The sequence below is a fragment of the Eumetopias jubatus genome, unplaced genomic scaffold, assembly GCF_037043125.1.
Source record: "Eumetopias jubatus isolate StellerSeaLion01/CBP00866 unplaced genomic scaffold, mEumJub1_p1.0 scaffold_1, whole genome shotgun sequence".
In the NCBI taxonomy this organism is placed as follows: Eukaryota; Metazoa; Chordata; class Mammalia; order Carnivora; family Otariidae; genus Eumetopias; species Eumetopias jubatus.
The window spans coordinates 68488661-68503641 of NW_028274807.1; the positions used below are offsets into that span (position 1 = coordinate 68488661).

Below are 14981 nucleotides of genomic sequence, written 5' to 3' on the forward strand. Positions count from 1 at the left end.
ATTAAGAGCCCTGGTCTAAGACCATCCAGACCATCACAGTTTCTAATGATGTACACTGAGCAAGTTCGTAAATACCTCACAGTAAGATTTTATATTTACATTTTTACAAGCCATTCAACAGTTCCCTTAATAATCCATAATGAATATGTTGTAAAAAAGTAGGAACATGCATATTTTGAGCCACTAAATGCCAGGCACTGTATGTACCTAATCTCACTAAGTCCTGTGACACCCCAGAAGTCATTGTTGGGATTGTTTTTACCCAAGCTCAGAGAAGATGTGGAGCCCAGAGATTCACTGTTCATAGGGGGCAGAGCATGAATTCAAACCTAAGTTTGTCCTTTCTCAGAGCTTGCAGGTGCTTTTTGCCATAGCACGTGACCTGAGCCCTTCCCTGGCGAGGCCATGTGTTCACGGAAGAGCTTATTTATTGGGTGTTATGAGTCAAGCCCTGTACTGGTGCTGAGGATGCAGAGATACATAAGACATGTGGCCCTGGCACCAGGGAGCCTGCATTCCTGTGAGAACAGGGACAAGTTAATAAGGAACCACCCCCAACAGGAATGTTCTGAGGGAAGGATGGGTACAGAACCTTGTGGAGCACATCAATACAGCTTGCCCTAAAGAGACTGACAAACTCTCTCCCTACTTGATGGAAAGAACACACATGTCTTGCTGCATTTCTGAGAGCCCCTAGGAAAACAGACTGAGAACAGTAATGCGAACACAAGCAAACTATTTGCTGTTGACTGATGGGTATTTATGGTTGATGGGGTTTGACTGGGACTCGTGTCGATGTGTGTGGGGGCAGTGGGAGGGAGGAGTGAGTTTCTCTCCTCCTAGGTGCCATTTTGCGTTCCTCCCATTCACTCCATCCACAGCACAATGTGCGGTTGAGTGGAGTAGGCGTTGTCTTCCCCCATTTTATTTCCTGTGTTCATCTCCCATAAAGCAGTACTGAGAGATGTAGATGCAAGCGAAGGGCTGGAGTCTCAGGGCAGGCTGGGAGCCGGTTGGGGATGGTGTCCTTGGCAGGTGCCAGCTTAGAGGGCCCATTTACATGCGAGGTGGCTGAGGTGAGCCACGGGCTTCCCAGAGAAAGACACTTTCCCAAGCCCAGCATACTAAACACCAGAGATGCATGCGGAATGGAAAGGAGCTAGAGAAAACCTGCATTGTGGCTGGAAGCAGGGAAGAGCTTCTGCTCCCGCAGATGGATCTTAAATTACATTTCCAGAAAGTAAATGTGGGAGTCAAGGGTCATCTCACTGTGCCGAGTGCTGCAGAGATAGAAATTTTTGTATTTCTTCTTATTTTTTATTTCAGTCAAGGAGATGCTCTACCTTGTCCCCTTGGTAATGGAAAATAGGAACTGGAGGGAACTGACTGCCAAAAGAACAAGCCGTTCTTCTCTGTCTCCCACAGATATTTCAGGATATGGGATTTGGAATTATGAAACTGGTAGAAAAAAATAAACATGAAAAGATACTGAAATTATTACCATGTAACACCAGAAGTTTTTTCCACTCTTCCATATTGTCCTTATATAAAACACTATTTTTGCCTCTAGAAATGAATTTCCCTTTGCATGCGTACACTCTCCTTACACTCCCCCACTGTATCCGGCAGGTGTGTTCATGGTGGCAGTGATGAGTTTTGGATGATGTGAGTCAGAATGTTGGGGAAGTCTCCCAGAGGGGACTTATTTTTAGGTGACTGTACATTGAGATTTGCAGGCTCCTTGGGGTGTGATCCCCATGGAAGTACATTACGCTTTGGGAATTTTAGTCCCAACCCCTCTGATGGTTGGGTCCCTATTTGTCAGCATCAGGAGCACAGATGCATTGGGTCATAGACGACAGGATAGAGGGCCAGGGAAAGGATCTGGACTGAACTGAGAAGCTGCAGAGCCAGGTGGAGTCAAGGATCCGAAGGAAGCAAGCAATACAGACCTAGGATTTTTATAAAGCTATGGGTCTGAGCAAGGTTGAATCAGTCAGAACCAAGAAAAAATACAGGTTACAATTTGCATCAAGTTGGAGGCAAATAGCAACCAAGAGGGCATGAACGCGAGAAGGTAGGAAGTTGAGAGCTTAAGAGTCAGGAATCAGGACAGCCATGGGTCTGTGTGTATTATGTTACACGACAGAGGCGCCGCATGCATTATCTCATTTAATCCTCCCAATGAGGTCCTGAGCGGGTAGCTCACAAGGTAGGTAGGTATGTAAAATCGTATTTCACATATGAGGAAATCAAAGCTTCTGACGGCTTAGATAACTTGCCCATGTCCAGGATTCTGACTCGGGGCTTGCTCCAAAGCTAGCACCCTCTTCATGTAGCCTTCAAGAGCTAAGGAATCGAATTCAAGCCACTAGCAGACAAGAAGGCCTTTGATAACTAAGGCAGTCCCCTCACTCTGTGTCAGGGTTTAATGACCCTTCCTGAAACACAGATCTGTTTGAGGAAGGCTATTCTAGTCCTGCTGGTGATGATGTATAAATAGGAGCACCGGCTTGCTGGAGAGAAAATGTGTGTGTGTCCACACTTGCGTGTTGGGAGAGATATATAGGAAAAGTAAGGAAGGGGTGCCTGGGTGGCACAGTTGGTTAAGCATCTGACTCTTGGTTTCATTTCAGGTCGTGATCTCAGGGTCGTGAGATTGAGCCCTGTGTCAGGCTCCATGTTTAGCATGGAGTCTGCTTGAGATCCTCCCTCTCCCTCTGTCCCTCCCCCTGCTCTTTCTCTCTCTCTCTCTCTAAAATAAATAAGTCAATCTTTAAAAAAAAGAAAAAGTAAGACAGGTAGAATGGGATGTGGACAAGGAATGGAGCCACAGCTTCTGCCTGGTGGGTATTGACTTTTAAGGTCCCATCACAGGTCAGACAGTTGGCAGTTTATTAATGCTGGGTGATGTATCCATAAACATCGGGAACTCTCGTCAGTGGCTGACTGGGCTTATTCTTTGCTTTAAAAAAGCGGAAGGATGGTGAGCACACTCTTCTTGTGTGGGTGCAACTTTAACATGGTTTTTGTAAATGGAGAAGCACTCGGTACCCCTGTGCTATTGCTGGAGTGTGTTTATTGGGTGCGTTTGCCTGTGTTGGAGAAACAATATATGAGAGGTAGCATGTATTTCTAAGAGTTGCTTTTCTTTAGGGGGCCCAAGCAGCTGGCTAATAAAATCACCCCTGCCCAGAGACTCTCATCGGAACAAACTTGCCATCTAAGTATAAATTGCATCTGACCAGCTAAAAGAGTGTGCCTTTGGCAGAAGTTCCTGAGAGAGGTTATTTTGGGTTTTGTTTTGTTTCCCAATATGATCCAGAGCCTTGCTTGTGGGTATTGTAGGTGTTAGCAAACCCCCCAGCAGGGACTGCCGAGCGCCTTCTTCTCCGGGGATGGACTCCCAGAGAACCACCTTTCTCTGTAACTCCAGCTGATAATAAGGAGCTGATCATCTGTTGAAATCCCCAGGAAAAGGATCAGATAATCCAAAAGAGGAGGCATGGTTTGGACACCCCAAACAGAAGCTTCAGAGAGGGATGGGTAAAGGCCAGGAGGGCGCTGCTCCTGACTGTTGCCGAATTCCTGCTTTCTTGTGCATATTCAAAGAAGTATAGTCTTTGTAGTACTACCTCTTTTTTCCTTGTTTACATTTTTTTTTTAATCAGGAATTGAGTTAATCTGTGAGAAAGACATTGATCTGGCAGCCCAGGTACAAGAGCTACTGGAGTTTCTCCATGAGAAGCAACATGAATTGGAGCTCAACGCGGAGCAGACCCATAAGCGGCTGGAGCAGTGCCTCCAACTGCGGCACCTGCAGGCCGAGGTCAAACAGGTGAGCCGGGCCCCTCCACCATAAATCCTCATTCTGGGCTCCCCCCGCCCCCCGCCCCCAGGCCCCGGGGCCTGCTCCTGGTGTGGGGGAAGGTGTACAGAGCCACCCGTGTCACCAGAACTTGGAAAACAGGTAAGTGAAGGAGTGGTTGTTGGGTTTCTGAAAGGGAGGTTGCTATCTGTTGCATCTAACAACTAGATCTGATGGTACAAGGCACAAACTACAAATGCATTCATTTTCTCTCCTAACAGTCTAAGGAGAGCATTCCAGAGCTTTCCCAAGTTGTCCTGGGAGTCGCTGAGCCTGTTCTCTTCCTTTCTATCCTCCATCGTGACACACAGTTCATGTGAAATGCAAATCTTTCATCAGTAAACATGGCCCGGCTTTAGAGCCCGGTTGGTTAATGTAGGGCACCTGACCTAGTGCAGTGCCTGACATGTAGCTGATAGTCAGTAAATGGTAGCAGTTGCCCTTGTTCTTTTCAATATGCATGTGCAGCTTATAAGAAAATTGTTTTGCCCTATTAAAGTCGATTAAAAAAAAGATTTCTTATCTGTATGAGATGTTATACTAGCCATTTTACTGAAGGACATAGCCAGGCCTCTAGGAACCTCTAGGAAAACACGGGAACCAATGACACATTTAAAAATATTATATATTTATATTATGAACAGACTCAGTTTTAATTATCAGCATAATGAATGGAGATTTTTTTTATTTAGATGAAGTGGGGTTGAAGAAATACAAATATATAATAATTTATTGAGTGCTGGGTACCTTTTACAGCCATCTTTCCATCAATCCTCACAACCATTCTCTGAAGCAGATCTTATTCCCGATTTGCAGCAGATGAGGCCACTGAAGCTTAGAGAGGTCGCCAGACAATGGTCACATGGAGGAAAGAGCATGTCACCGTGCTCCACTGGTCTAGGAGGGCTTCCCTGCAAGGGGGCGGGGGGCGGTGGCGTCCAGGCAATTCTGTGATAGTTCCTTCTGCTCCACACTCTTTGAAGCAGTCCCAACCCCTGCTTCCTGAAGGCACAGCCCCACCCGAAATAACCTAAGCAGAGAAACTTCTTCCTGTTAAGCATTTTTTCTTATGCGCCATGGCTATTACACTCTTATTTAACTCTATTAATTTAGTACAGGGGACAAAAACACCATATTTTATTTAATCATTGCTATTCTCTTGTATTCAGAGTATTTCTTGTTAATGCCTGGGTCTTAGTTATTATATTGTTATTTATTATCATGGGCAAAATGGTCTTCTCTTCTCTGCTTCTCCTGAGCAGTGCTCATCCAGAGCCCTTACACACTGTGCTGAAGATCTGTCCTCGGCGCAGGTGAAATCACTGAGCACCAAGGCAGGCTGGATCGCAGGGTTGCCAGCCAGACTGTTTTCTGTGTAATTACCCTGGGATCACACCTGAGTCTCTGGAGAGACATGATGGAAATCCTAGCAGACCCAGAGCAGTGAGGATTATACAAATTCTGAGACTCTTGGTAATAATGATAGTACTTACTTTTCAGATGAGAGGTTCTTTCTCATTTATCTCATTTTGAGAGAAGAGACCCATGGGGGAAAGGGGTGTATGTTTATTTTACAATAAATAAACTGAGGTGGGGTAGGATTAGTGCTCCCAGGGCCCGTTGACTAGTTAGCTGAGACTTGAGCCCATGCTTCCTTTATCAACAGTCCCACGGTTTGCATCTCCTGGGCGCCAGGCCTGCCCTGGGGCTCCAGGAAAAATAGAAAGAAGCCCTCTAGCAGAACACAGTCTGGGATTTTCCTGGTCTTCACAGCACCACATGTGAGAAAACAGGCGCACAGGGCCTGCACCTGGCACAGAGGGTGGCACCTACCCGACCGGTCATCAGGCTCCAACAGGTCACAGGAACCCTCCACTCTTCATATACTGTTACTTCCGCCAGCCAAAGGTGGCAGGAAAGATCATCTGAACAAAACAGATAACAGGAAAATCACATTCCTATTTGTCTGTGAAATGAAATAGATATTTTTGTTCCTGGTTTTTAATTGTATTTATTTTTTGTTCCAACATTAATAGTAGGGTCAACTCCCTAATTATGTGTTTCTTAACTGGTATGAAAATGGAAATGATTTTTTATCCTTTGAGTATACATTCTGTATAGGATGGGGAGCTGACATGATGATAGGTAGTTTGTCAAATGGGGATGTAGGTTGTCTGTATACAAGTGATCCAGGCTAGATGGATCTCTGGATACATTCCCATTCAGTATTTCTTGAGTTGGAGGACAAAAAATTCTTCTGCAGGGGAAAGTTGCTTCTCCCCACCATGGTGAGGATGACACACATGCGACTATAGTTCAAAAGCATCCTGGATTGCTCAAGTCAGACGGCAGGAAACCCACGAAGGCCTTTGTGAAGGACAGTGGCCTTGGGAGGAGCCAAGGGATTGCTGCTTAGTTAAGCCACCATGCCTCATTAGGCGGACTTGTTTTCCTTGTCAGTGTAGGACTCTTTCTTTTGGGAGTCGTCTGATCCAGTTTCAGAGAAGGCATTTGTGTTTGATGGAAGTTGGTGGAGCAGGAAATATTGATTTGGAAGCTGTTGACACTTGGAAAAAGGGAGTTAATTTAGATGTCGGTATTGATCAGTGGAGCTAAATTTAGACACAAGCTTAAGAGTTTCTCTTTTGAATATACTCAAAAGAAAAAGAAGAAGAAGAAAAGAAAAAGGACACCTTAATTGAAATGCCATTAATGGGAATGAAAAGGGAGAGAACAACGCGCTGCTACACAGTTGGGCGTTAGAGCCCATAGATGAGACGTTTAGACTTGGCCATCATAACCATAGTGTAGTTACACGACCATTATATTAAACTGAAGCTCTGAGGAGAGATGATGCCACAGATGTCAGACTGAAAATTATTGTCAGGGCTTGAGAACAAATGAAATTATTTAATGCGACTGCTGTTCTTTCGGGGTTACATGGGGCTCTGTATCTTAGATCGATGGCCCAGACACCTCTGGAGAAATGTTGACTCTTTAAGGGAATTCCCTCCCCTGACAACAGCCCATGGTCTGGGGCCCTAGACCACTTAGATGCCCCCTTTCTTCTAGAAAAAGAGTTCAGATTACTCCCTAGCCCCACAGAATGTTCTGACTGCTTTCCAGGAAAATTACTACTCTGGCAAAGATGACCTCACATTTATTAAATAATCCAAGAAGATTTGAAAAACCTACTTAATTGGCATAAAACTAAGTGAATTTCCATATGTGTTCCTGCAGAACAGGGCCTTTAGCAGAAAATAAGCCAAAATGGATTTGTAAGCTACTGGGGCTCTAAGTATGGGAAAAGAAATCATACTTATCTACTAAAGACATTGACTTAAATTACCCCTATGGACCAAATACTGGCCAAAATTTGCTTTTTATTAAAGTGAACAGTGAAAACAAAGGAGGAAATATTACCCTGTCAAGAATACTGCTGTGTTCAGTTCCGTGCACTATACGTAAAGGTAGAAAGGAATTGGGGTAGATCCAAGAGACAGGAGACCAAAGGGATGAGCGTTTGTTTCAAAATGGAGAAAATTAAGAAGACCCATGGTCACAGTCTATAAAACCAGGAAGGATGATCACATATAATCTCATACACTGTGAACATTTAGAGCTAAGAAATGCCGGAAATATGACAGGCTCCGAGCGACCATCTGTGGGGCCGGCCCTTTTTCCTGTGGCCAGACTTTCAGAAATGACTGTGCCTTGTGGTAAGTCATCAGCAACAGCAGGTCTTAGAGTCAGAGGCCTCAAGGGCATCCTCAGAGCTCTATTGTCAGTGTGACCTAGAGAACACAGCCCTATACAAGCAGCTTCCCAGCCTACCGGTTACAGGGGACAGCTTACCTTGCTTAGATGGCATCATCGTTTGTGGACATCCACGTCCAGTTAACCAAATCCAGTCTTCTCACTGGGGTTTGCCTGCGCTTCCTTGGCCCGAGGAAGCAGTAGATCCCCATTTTCAGTTCACCCTCTCAGCTCAGACTGAGCTGAATTCTTGGCCAGCTCCTGACTCCCCTGAGCAGCAATCAGCAATACTCCTTGGGTCCCTCATTTTTATAGACCTGACTTTCTCTGGTTTCCTATGGTTGTAGGGCGAGTCTCTGAATTTTGAAAGAAATGTGGAATGTGAGGATTCAAAGTGACCCTCAAAGGTCATCTCACCTATAGGTAAATTGTTGCCTAAGATAATTGATCAACATAAAATGCTCATATTATGCATTACATTTTATGGTTTGCAGAGCACTTTTACATGATGTTTCTGAGACCACACAGGATTAGTAAAAACAACATTTTATCATTTTTATTACAATATTTCTTCTACTCCCTTGCATTCATTTGGATGCTCATAGAATAAATAACCATTTTTATGAATCAGGAAAATAAAGGACGACAGAAATAGAAAATTATACCAACAAAGGTTATCACTGATCAGACAACAGAGACTGGTGCTAACAAAACAGCTCGGGTTCCCACATCACATCAGAATATGGCAGTAAGCTCTACAGATACTGGAACAAAAATCAATAGCCTTTTTCCCTTCTCATTGGGAGAGGTATAAATGAAGAATCATAGCATTACCTACCTTTGCTCCAAAACACTATCACCAGGCTTTACATCTTACTGCATGTTGCATCCACCCTGCTGTAGGAAGGGAAGACACTATTATGCTAACTCTGCAGATGAGGAAACCAAGGCTCAGAGGGTTGAGTGGTTTTGCCAGGTAGTAAAAAAGCCAGGTGTTCTAACCTCAGATTTTGTATTTTTTTTTTCTTCACTATCCCAGTCCGGCTTCTGGGACAGACTCAGTTATAGGGATCAGTGCCACCCCTGAACCTGAGCCATGAATATAAATGTGCATTTTTATCTTTCTAAAATCAAAACTCCCTCTTTAGAGACCTGGGATGCCTTTATAAACAGCATTTGGGAAATAAAAATGAACAAGGATATCAAGGATATGGCATGACTTAATGAAAGACGTAGAGACTGATAGCCTATGATATCTAAATGGGAAGCTAGTAAATGGAGATCTCCACCACCAGAGCTGCAACTGGTGTTTCCAGTTGGCTGAAACTAGAGAGGAACAGATGCTAGCAAGACTTAGGAAGCCCAGAGGGAGTCAAATTGCCCCTCAAACGTTGATTTGTGATGCACACGAAGTAAATGTTTCTCTGACACCCTCAAATGAATCTTGAACCAAGCAAAATGCAGTGAATCATGGCAGAAGGACTTGCATAGTTCAAAGTATACATTGTGAGCTCCATTTTCCAAAGAGCTGAAACATTTGGGCATACAATCCATGTATGCATATACCCAAACTTACAGGCAGCTTTTGGAAATCATTAGCACCTCTAGCCAGCCAGCCCCAGCACACCACTGGCATCAGAGATTTCACACATACACTCTGAGACGTTATATCTGCAACTAATTGCTTTACAGATTTGGCATCTCATCCACGATCTGCCAGACTGGCCATGAATTAACATCTCAATCTGAATAGCCCAGCTTCAGCAGGATTTTCGCCCCAGTGTTATCCATGTACAATATGTCATCAGTCATATTCTGCCCAAGGAGGAAATTTGAGAAATGCCTATGAGGATTATGGGATAGGAGAGACCAGGCTTAGTGTTTTTCTAATTGTTTAGCATGAAGAAGTTGAGAGGAGAAAAAAAATCTGCAAAAATCTGAAACAGATTGTGGTATCTTCTCCTTTGCCTTGAAGTAACAGATGGATGATATTTACTAATCTTGAAATTTCGGAAGAATTTTTATTTCCTCTCCAAGCAAACTCTTAGACTCCCTAATAAAGAAAATATTTAGCAGTTTTCTGGTGACCAGACACAAGGTATATTTTCAAGGCCTGATTCTTCCAGTGTGATTATTTGCACTTGACTTGAGATCTTAGCTAGAGAATTGCCACATGCCCATTTCACCTAGGACTGTCTAGACAGTGTTAGCTGTTTCTCCTTCTATTCTAATATTCCCTAGCTGAACTTTCTTACCCCCAGTACTAATTAAGGTCACCTAGAAATTTCACTTAGCCTAGCCATTGCCTCTAGATAATTTAAATCAATTATAACTTATCCTCCCATTTTCTAATGATCCAGTGTATGGATTACTTATGCGGTTTTACTTGTTTTCTTTCTCCTTCCTCCTCCCTTTGGGTTATTTATCTGTCAGAGCTCAAACCTGTCTATTCTTAACTATGTTTGCAAGGCATAGGAGGTTGGGCCCACTGTTCAGGTGCAATTTGGGTATTGTCTACAGATAGTCGTTCCCTTTTTCAAAAACATTACTGCATACTCACCATTTGTAAGGCACCATGCTAAGCACTGTGTGAGACTAAAGCATGACTCATCTACTGCCCTAGTCTTCCAGAAGTTTACATTTGGGGGGATGGGGGATGGTAGGATGTTGAAGTGTACGTTAAAACAACTGAACAAGGCAGACTGTGGTGAGTGCCACAAAGGTGGTATGGTGTGATTGTACTAGATGAGGAAGATCTGTTTCTAACAGGAGTAATTGGGTTTGGAAGATTTCAAGTTGTTGGTATCTGAACTGGGCTTTTAAAGAAAGAAAAGAATGCCAGTATATGGAATTTATTTACTCAACCATTCTGCATTCTAGAGAGAACTTGAGAGATGTACATACAGTACAATCAGATAATGTTTAAATTAAATGGGTAAGGAAATTGGGACAGAGGGGTAATAAGGGTAGAAAAGAATATATGTATCTAAGAATGAGGTCGGTACTTACAGTAAGCACCATGTGGCACAAGGTGACAGCTAAGATGGCAGAGATGAACAATTTAATTTTCCAGAGGCTTCCTGTCCTCTCTCTAAGTGCGGTCAGAAGATAGCAAGGTCTGACCTCAGGACCCGTCGGAGAAAGCGGCAGCTCTGGGGAGGGTGCGAAGGCCGTTCATCTGTGTTCTTGTCCGGACTCCCCAGGTCCTGGGATGGATCCGCAATGGGGAGTCAATGCTCAACGCCAGCCTGGTCAATGCCAGCTCTTTGTCTGAAGCAGAACAGCTGCAACGGGAACACGAGCAGTTCCAACTGGCAATCGAGGTAACACCCAAATCTGACTCCTCTGTCTTCCCTCCCCATTTCTGCTCTGCTCCTCAGACAGGTTGATTCCTCAAGATGTGAACATTCCTTTAGATAGTGAAACCCTTAACTCTTTCTAGTTAAATGGTCCAGGTAGCCTCCCTATTACCGAGGAATTGATGGGGAAGCAGATGCAGGGGTTCATCACCAAGTATGGAAGACAAGTGTTCACTCGACAAATGTGCATCTTGGTCACTTATTGGTCCCTTTACCCGTAAGGCCTCTGGTACACTGAGTTTTTGTACATTATGGACTATACACTATGTGAGACATGTGAAGCCAAAAGGTTAGAAGTCACTTCCAGTTGAGGAGCCCTCAGAATTGAGGATAAAAAAGTACAAAAGTCATTAGTACATTAGTATTCCATTTTAAAACATCTGATTTCTATGTAATATTTAGATTTCATTGTCAGATTCTGCCTTCTAACAAGAACAATGAGCATTGGAGTAGTTGCACTAGATAGTTTGTTTCGCTGAAAGTAGTTGCTCAATACCACCGCCGAAAGAAGCCACATTTCAAGAGTAAATGGAAACCACAAGTTCACCAACTGACACTTGTTCTAAAGGCTATTTTAAAACAAAATTCCTCTTACAATAATCTAAATTTTGTCATCTTGCTTTAAATAATACCTTTAATTATCCTTTCTACTAGAACATTCTCCTTCCCAAAGAGACTTGAGCTGATTGCTTTAGAGTGATATGGGGAAAAGAGCAGGAAATGGGACATGGGAACTATATTAAAAATAAAGTAAGTTCAGTACCAATGGGAACAGAGAGAAACCTTCAAAGACATTCATTACTTGTGGTTCCGTTTAAAACTCAGCCCACTTTTGAATGTGTAAGAAAGGCAAAGGTGTTATCTTCTACTAAAAGAATGATTGTTAAGGAGACTTTTCCACAACAATGATAAAGTTTTAACTGTTCGTGCCTATAAGTATATCTTTAATACAGTAATCAACTGATTACGAGCCATTTTTAAACTAGTACTGATTGATTTCAACCATTTAATTTTCTAGAAACCATCTTGTATGTGTAAACATAGCATTAACATAAATGACATGCTTCTATAAGATGCCTGTCGTCTTCTTAGGAAGCATTACTAACAGTAGTTTACTGTCTGGGATTTGAGATTTTAAAATAGACTATATATTGCACATACAGTATTGGCAATCATTTTCTAAGGAGGAACTCAGCAGAGGAGAGAGTCTTTATTATCATCAGCTGCCTCTGTCTCAGTTTACTGATGTACACAAATATCAAAGTGTTAAGATCTATTCACCATCAAGGAAATATCAGGTTTGGGGTCACAATGGAGAATCAGATACAGAGCGGTGAAAGCCCCATAGAGAGGCAGCATGGAGAGCCAGCATGAACAGAGGTTGGGCAGACAGACTAGGAGCGAGGCATGAAGCTGTGAGGGGGCAAGGCAGAGAGAAGACCACTGTTGGCCACACCTCCTCCTCGTTTATCTCAAATGTGAAGATTAACCTGCCCTATCAGGTAATTAGCTTTCCTGTCCCATAAGCAAATGTTGAGCCAATAAAACCAAGTATCATGACATATTAGAGCATTTCAACGAGCTAGTGGAAAACAGTAGGTGAATGCATTAGCAGTGCTAGGGCAATGACCAGATTCCACCACTTGCATAAACAGTATATTAATTTGTAATAGTGCTTTGCACCTGTACAGAATAGAAGCTTATTAAGCATGTCTCTTAATTACATGGGCGCAACTTGATCAAATATTCTTGGAATTGATATTGTGATCCCATGAGGCCCCTGGGGAGTATATATCTATGGTCTGAAGAGGAGATGGCAGAGCAGATAGGATTTCTGGAAGATCATGGGAATGGAGGGTAGGCAGGGTCTACAGCATAGCTAAAGTAATGAACTTCAAATATGCTCCTTCTCCAGGTAGCCTTGTTCTTCTTTCTAAAAGCATTGGTTTAGACCAGGTTCTGCATCAAGGGGAAGATATGCCAGGGAAGATTTATGCAATTTGAAAGGGGATCTAACTAGTCTAGTTTTACTTGGCCCATTTTGATGGTAATTACTTACTGGAGGCCTTTCCAGTGATTGCTGATAGAGAACATAATTTGTCTTCTTGGACCCTAAGAAAGAATCCTGGGTTCCGTAAGGGAGAACAAAATAGCTATGGGTAGGATGACTAGATAATTTATTGTTAAAACTGAGATACTTCTAAGAGGGAAGAAGGGAATTATTAATAACTCAGCTAGAAAAATAGGCATATACTAGAACTATCATGGGCAGACTAGGATGTCTGCTCACCCTAGCTTGGGTGGCCTTATTGGTTTAAAGATTTTAGTCTCCTCAAAGAAGGTCAGAATTTTTACCTAAAGTACCCTGAGTTTTAGGAAAACAGAACCATTCAAAACAGAGAACAGCACACAGCACCCAGAAGCATAGCTTTATCAACAAACCCAAATTATTGTTTGTTACTATGCAAAATGGTCTGGCTGATGTGTTTTCAAGAATGGTGACTATCATAGAGACAAGCTCAGTTTTGAAATCAATTTTATTTGAAATCCTCTTATGTATTTTAAGCATAAGCATTATGGCAGAATAAGTAGTTAGAACTGGATAATAAATTCAGTTGATTTGGTTCAATTTTCTTCCATGTACTCCTATGTTAAAATCATATATTAACATCCTTGGTAATCCATGTCTTAAAGATATAACACTCAATAGGATTAGATAATAGTAGAAATAAATGCATAAGAATGACTCAAGCTTATCAAAGCAAAGTTTATGTCATGTCCATAAGAGTTTGTCATTTGGAAATTAAAGGGGACGGGGTTCCAAGGACCATCGGATGATAATGAGTTTCAGAATAAGGAAGAGGATTTATTACATAGCCTAAATTATAGGACAATTAGAATTATTCCTTCACTCTCAGAGAAAAAGACATAATAATGGGGTTTTGATGACAATTATATGCTGGTTTCATATATTGAGGAGAAGCCAGTTAATTATCATAATCACTAATGTTCATTTGGTGAACCCACCCTTCCTCTGCGTGAAGCACTGTAGATACCATTCTAACTCTAGAGATAAAATAACGTGGTGTGATACGGTGGGAGTGAACATAGGAATAGTCAAACCTGAACCTTTTTCTTAGTTTCATCACCTCGTTGGTTGTATGTTTTTGGGCAAGTCACTCAACCAGACTGAGCCTCAGGTTTTTAATTTGTGAAGTGGGACTAATAATATCCACCTTGTCATGATGTCATAAGAACTAGAAAAAATATGCCTAAGTACAGTGCCTAGCACAGAGTATACCTTGGATAAATGAAAGTTATTAAAGTGATTTTTAAAACAGTGCTTGCCTTGAGAGTTTCACAGTCTAAGTATGGAGAAGCAGCCAAATATATCAGATGAGTGACACAGGAGTTCAAAAGAGTAGTTTTTAGTGAGTCTCCGGCTATCCAAAAAGATTTTGTTGTTGTTGTTGTTCACTAAAAGGCAGGAAGAATGAAGGTAGCAAAAATAAGAAAGCACAGAGTGTGTTTTCAGAGGGTTTTTGTAAGGAGTGGTAGATGATAGATAATGTTATGCAAGTAGTTCAAGACTACATTGGAGGAGCTTTTAAGGACATCCTTCAAAGCTGGGACTTAATTTCATAGCAGTGGGAGAACCACTGAAGGATTTTGCATTGAGAGAAGGGAATGATATTTATAGCATAAAATTAGAGTTTTAGAGCCAGAAGAACGTTAGGAGTCACTTCATCCAAGCACCTGCTATTACAGAGAACCAAATTGATCTGTTGGAAATGTAAGGGGTGGGTCTGATGGATTAGAACTGGAAGGCAAGGAGGCTAACTATAGGACCACCACGGCGGTCTAGGCATGCAGTGGGTTGGACTGGGACTTGGGGTGAGGAACAGCAGTCAGGAATGATGTCAAGATTGTAAATCCAGGTGACAACAAGGAGGGCACCATCAACATAAATGGTAGACTGCCATGGGAAGATACTTCCA

The 14981-nt window shown here is 42.5% G+C and overlaps 1 protein-coding gene across 10 annotated transcripts in view; it reads left to right on the top strand.

Moving 5' to 3' along the window:
• KALRN (kalirin RhoGEF kinase) overlaps positions 1-14981 on the top strand; it is a 694375-nt gene that overhangs the window by 361269 nt on the left and 318125 nt on the right. For all 10 annotated transcript variants that reach the window (XM_088024799.1, XM_088024801.1, XM_088024804.1 and 7 more), the window contains 2 exons: positions 3672-3838; positions 10828-10947. In XM_088024799.1, the coding sequence (XP_087880925.1) occupies positions 3672-3838; positions 10828-10947 (287 nt within the window). The remainder of the gene's footprint in view (positions 1-3671; positions 3839-10827; positions 10948-14981) is intronic.